We start from the raw sequence: 5,516 nt of genomic DNA on the forward strand, positions 1-5,516 counted from the left end.
CCATGAAGTCCATGACTCCTTTGGTCATATTTGGGGAAAATTTCATTTCCCTAGATATGGCAATGGAGTAATATTTTTAACTTCATTGTTATGTTTACCTTTTATGTTTTTTTTATTCCTTCTACCTGTTGAAAATTCTTTAGCTGGATGCTGATCACAATTTATCATTCAGAATAGACTCTAGGCCTTGGGTGGAGCAAAGGTGGCATGAATTTGTTCAAAGCGATAGTGTAATTGCTCCCTAAAAAGATGACTTTCCTTTTTTTTGTTAAAAAAAAAAAACCAAAAGACATTTAAAACTGATCACAATCTGATTCCACCCTTCCTTCTTTCTCCTTCATGTATATTGAAGACCAGTCAAGCTGTCTTACTTAATATAATACACATATACACACATTTATTTGTATAATATATGTATGTGTATGTATACATATTTGTATATGTATATGTGTATATATGCATGTGTATCATATATATTCTATATCTGCATCTATATTTCTACCTCTGTATCTCTGCAAATCTATCCCCCAAGCCCTAACTTTCTTTAAAGCTCAACTCTCATGCCATTTACCAAGTGAAGCCCTACCTGATCCCTCTAACAGTTAACTCTCAGTACTCGTAAATTCTCCTCCCTGACTAGAATGTAAACTCCTGGAGGAAGTGATACCCTTCCCCTCCCCTTTTTGGTTTGTGTCTTTAAAATCTAGCAAAGTGCATTTTATGTGATAGTTGTATAATAAAAACTTATTGAAGATGATTATATAGGGAAGAATATAATAGGGAAAATTGAGTGATTTAAGAAAAGTAATTTAACAAAAAAAAATGGAAACAAGCAGACTTTTTCTTACAAACTTTTATTTATCATATAATAATTATAAACTGGTGAGCCAAACATAGAATTAGACTTGTCTATCTTATAAAAATAACATCAATATCTGATAAATTTAAATGAATAAATATGAAACTAGATTCAGTCAGCATTTTCATCTAATAGGGAATAACAATGAGAAGCTATGAAAGAGAAAATTCTTTATTCCACTCTTGGAAGATGAATTCATTTTACTCTCTTGTTCTCAGGTCATTTGATGTTAAGATGCTAGGATCAGATTGAGATCTGGAAGTGACTTTATAGGTCAGCTAGTCCAGAACCAGAAGACAGGTTTCCCTTGGTGAATCTGAGAATCAGACTGTTTCATTTCTTTCCATACACTTAACTCCATATAAATAGATCCATAAATAATTAATATAAATATAAGCTTCACCTTTTTAAATAATAAAATAAATCACACATATAGTCACTTATTTTTCAGGGCAAGAAACATTGAAAAAAAACAATAATGGGAGCTCATAGCAAATTAAGCTTCTGCCTTGATCTAAGGATATATAACCAACTTTTAATTTCCCCACCACCAAAAAAAAAACCAAAACAAAAACCAAAACTCAACTTAAAAACCATGGGACCATAATTTAAATTCAATAGAGATAGCAGATGGTCTGGTCCTTCTCTGAACAAAAGTTTAAAATTAATTAGATTGAATGTCTTTTAGATTCTATATAAAATTTGGATTGCTCCCTGAGGGTTTGCGAATGGCTAAAGGGAGGTATCTGTTGCTGGAAGTCAGGTTTGAGAATGCCTCATTGCCTCCAAAGCATTCTGCAATGAGCTGACTCTTAGATTTCAGGGCACTGTGCGTGGGGTGACACAGGTGCATCCTACAGTCACTAGCATCTTCTCCAGTCGGAAGGAAGTGGAGCAGTTTGCAATATCTCTTTGGAGGACCAAGATCTCCTGTCGGATGGGGACGGAGTTCAAGTTGTGGTCCACTTTCCCCTCAGCATTGATGCAACCTGAGTGACGGCACCTAGCCTCCCAGATTGTGCGAGGTACTCTGTTGGCATCCTCATTAGGACTAGAGGAGAAAAAAGAGAAATGAAATGAGTCTAAACCATTGTAACAGGGATTTAGATTACATACAAGGGGTATTTTTCATAATGGATAGAGTGCCAAGACTAGAATCAAGAGCAGTTCAGGCACTTAAAAACTATATGATCTTGGGCAACTATATGATCTTAACTCTGTTTATCTCAGTTTCCTCATCTGTAAAATGAGCTAGAGAAGAAAATAGCAAAACACTTCAATATCTTTGCCAAGAAAACCCCAAATAGGGTCACAGAGTCAGACAACTAAACAACAACAATAGTTATCAGAAAGTAAATCGAGACCAATGAGATAGTGGAACACTTTTCCATTGGAATGTTTTAGATTTAGAGTAGATACTCATCTGATTGATGAAACATCTTCTCTGAGACAGGGGATGAATTAATGATCCTATTAATTCTAGAATGATAGAGTCCTACCTAAGGTTACACAGAAGTGAGACTTGAATTAAGTCTCCTGATTCTCAATTTAGTACTTTTCTCATTAAATATGCTGCCTCAAGTCATTTCATTATCTTTGAGGCAGGATTCCTGGGAAGTAGTTAAGAAGAGGCTTAATATTCTGGCAACTGAGTACTGTAGAACTGAGATCTGTAGAAAAAGCTTTCCTCTTTTTCTCAACAATGCTCTTCTCTCTCCCGAGTAGTTCACTAATAGAGTACTTTGCAATTTATAGCCATTTACCTCATAATGCCTTTATAAAGTAGGGGGGCAAGCATTGTTATTCTCCCCTACAGAAACAGGAACTGAGACTCAGAGAGGTTAAGTAATTTATTAGCTTAGGAGCACATAGTAAGAGTTCAGACACAGGTCTTTTGATTCTAAGACACATATTCATATTCTGTAGGAGTAGAAAGGCCATAGTAATAGCATATGTTTTGAGACTTTAATACTTAAAAGGAAGCGAGGTATCATAATGAATAGCACACTGGACCTAGAGTTAGGAATACTTGAGGTCAAATTCTGTTTCAAAACTTAATAGCTGCATCAATCTGAGAAAGTTATTTAACTTTTGCCTAACTTAATTTCCTTATCTATAAAATGGCCACAGTAATAGCTCCTATTACTAGAATTATTGCAACGAGATAACATGTAAAGAAATTTCCAAACTTCCAAGTGCTTATATAAATGCTGTGATTATTAAAGCTGCCCTTCTCCCTACCAAAGGCTCCTTGTGGAAGGTAATGAAGTAATAAGACATTTTACAGACAAGAAAACTTGTATTGCCTATATGTAATATCTCTGAATACATTTGGCGTAAGAACAACGTTCACTCTCAGAAGAGAATTGTGGTGCTGGTGGTGTCTTACTTACAATACATCCCAAGGAGAGGTGGAACGATTCTTGTAATTGGGGGACATCTTTGAGCCTGGGTTCCTGTTAATGATATTCATGTTGATCCTCATATTCTGATAAGAGTCACTCTTTTCAGCTTTGGGACAGCCAGATCTCTTTGGCATGGAGACTCCTGTTTTCATCATGACTGCCAGAATCAGCAATAGCAGGAGTGACTTGAACTGGAGGAGAAAAAGGAAGGAAAGTGTGAGGAAGAAGGGGTAAATAAATGATCTGGTTGACTAGTATACTCATGATCACTCATGATTCTTATGTTCAATCCCACAGGAAGAGTTACAAAAAGTTTTCAAATAAGTGAGGAAACAAATAAAGAACAAATCTACCATCATACAATTTAAGGGACCATAGACTTTCCTTCCATATTTTCTATATTCCTAGAGATGATAATGAAAACATTGGTTGGTAGCCTAAAGAATAGCACAATGACTAAACAGCCTATTTTGTGATTTTAAGTGGAATTCTTGCTTGCTTACAGAATGTATTCTTACTTCAGTAACTGAGTTGGGGTGGTTGTGTCTGTGTTAATTTGAGTGCCTGATGTATATTGTCAAATGCATAATAGAGCCATCTCTTCTGGCTTCACTTTTCTAGAGGAAAACAAAAGCCTGGGGATGAGATCAAAGTAAGGCAATATGGTACAGTGGGAAGAGAAAGGTTCAAAATCTTATCTCTTAATGCTTACTATCTCTATGGCTTTCCGCAGCCATTACCCTTTCCTAAGTCTCAGTTTCTTCATCTATAAAATTAGGGGTTAGGCTAAATAGAATAAAATTCCTTTCAGACCTAGATCTGTGATCCATTTACCCAACATTAAGCTGAGGCTATACCTATATTACTTTTCACCGCAACCTACTGAAAAAAGAAAATGTCATTTTTGACATGGCAATACCGAACAATTGGATTAACTGAATTAATCGGACTAGCTGGCTATTGAGATGTTACCAAGATGAGTTTCAGACTAGATGTATATCAATAAAACCTCCAAAACCTTTAAACTCAACAAAATACTAACAAACTACCAATTTTCCTTTATCCTGGTGATAAAGGTGATATCCTCATTATCAAATTGCTTTTGAATAACAATAACTTGTAGTTTTCATTATACTCAGAGCCTTTCACCAGGGATTTCTCATTCTAAAAGGGAAATAACATGCATACAGTTTCACTGAGCAGGTATAAGTGAGGAGTTGAGCTCAAGAATACTAAGTTGCATCTTGAAGGAAAAAAAGGCTTCTGAAAAGGGGAAATGATGAGGAAGTCCTTTCTAGGCACAGGGAATAGTTTGGCCATTGCATGGAACTGGGCAATGGAGTATCAGCTTAAGGGAATTAACACCCAATTAATTGAACACAAAATTTTTCCTAAATATTTGGAATTTGAATTTGAATTCCATATGGGAACAACAGCTATATCCATCTTGTTAGAATACAAATGTTTGTTGTATCAATATGATGAAAGAAGACAGAAAGCTTGAGAAGGCACACTTGAAAAACCCATTTAAGATAGAATGACCCATTTTAAAGGCAAGTACAGCCACAGAAGTATCATATTAAAGTTCTCTCTACAACCTGAGAACAAGATACTGGGACATGATATGACACATCCCATGTGGTTTAGCTTAGGCAAAGGTCTCTTTCAGTTTTAATCTAATTTTTCATGTTGATCATTATTTCATTCACATAGCATATAATTTTCCGAATTTCCCATTCAAAATATATATTATTCTCTTATCTCCCATAGATATTCTTGCATACCCGTCTGTGCCAGAAGTATTTTCTGGGTCTTTGGGAGCAAAGAAAGACATTCAGGTTGCTGTACTCACCACTGGCAAGTTGCTCGGAGAAGACATGGTGGCTTCCCTTCCTTGATCTAGGATTGATGGGTATGTTTCTGTTGACAGGCTGATGATATGTGGTGCTGTCATTTCACCTTAGCTTTTTATAGCCTGTCACTCTTCATACCTGTCATTTGTGGTTAGGCTGACTTGACAGTTTAGTTCAGAAATTCCATTCTCTAAGCAGGTCAAATTGTATGATGGAAAGAAAGAATGCACTATCTGCCCCGTAATACGTATAGTAACCAATGTGATTATCATTTTTCAGAGCTGGAAGGGACCATAGAAATCATTTATTCCAACCTCTTTTTTTGCATATGAGGAAAGCAAGATTAAGAACAATAAAATAATACCTTGTAATTACAATGAACATTTTTATGTCACTTTA

General features: G+C 35.6%; 1 protein-coding gene across 1 annotated transcript; it reads right to left on the minus strand.

The window, feature by feature from the left end:
* Nucleotides 1–1,678: 1,678 nt before the first annotated feature.
* On the minus strand, nt 1,679–5,143 carry IL17A (interleukin 17A). The gene is made up of 3 exons (XM_003769159.2): nt 5,117–5,143; nt 3,253–3,455; nt 1,679–1,910 (listed from the first exon to the last, which is right to left on the minus strand). The coding sequence occupies exons 1-3, from the start codon at nt 5,141–5,143 to the stop codon at nt 1,679–1,681; spliced, it is 462 nt and encodes a 153-aa protein (XP_003769207.2).
* Between the last annotated feature and the right edge of the window lie 373 nt (nt 5,144–5,516).

The sequence above is a fragment of the Sarcophilus harrisii genome, chromosome 4 (genome assembly GCF_902635505.1).
Source record: "Sarcophilus harrisii chromosome 4, mSarHar1.11, whole genome shotgun sequence".
Taxonomy (NCBI): domain Eukaryota; kingdom Metazoa; phylum Chordata; class Mammalia; order Dasyuromorphia; family Dasyuridae; genus Sarcophilus; species Sarcophilus harrisii.

Bases quoted from the DNA above. Each gene is read 5' to 3' on its own strand.
- IL17A (XM_003769159.2), bottom strand. From the start codon at position 5,143: ATGTCTTCTCCGAGCAACTTGCCAGTG. The intron at 3,456-5,116 runs GTGAGTACAGCA...TTTCTCCTCCAG, and splicing joins CTCCGAGCAACTTGCCAGTG to TTCAAGTCACTCCTGCTATT. The intron at 1,911-3,252 runs GTAAGTAAGACA...TTTCTCCTCTAG, and splicing joins ACCTCTCCTTGGGATGTATT to TCCTAATGAGGATGCCAACA.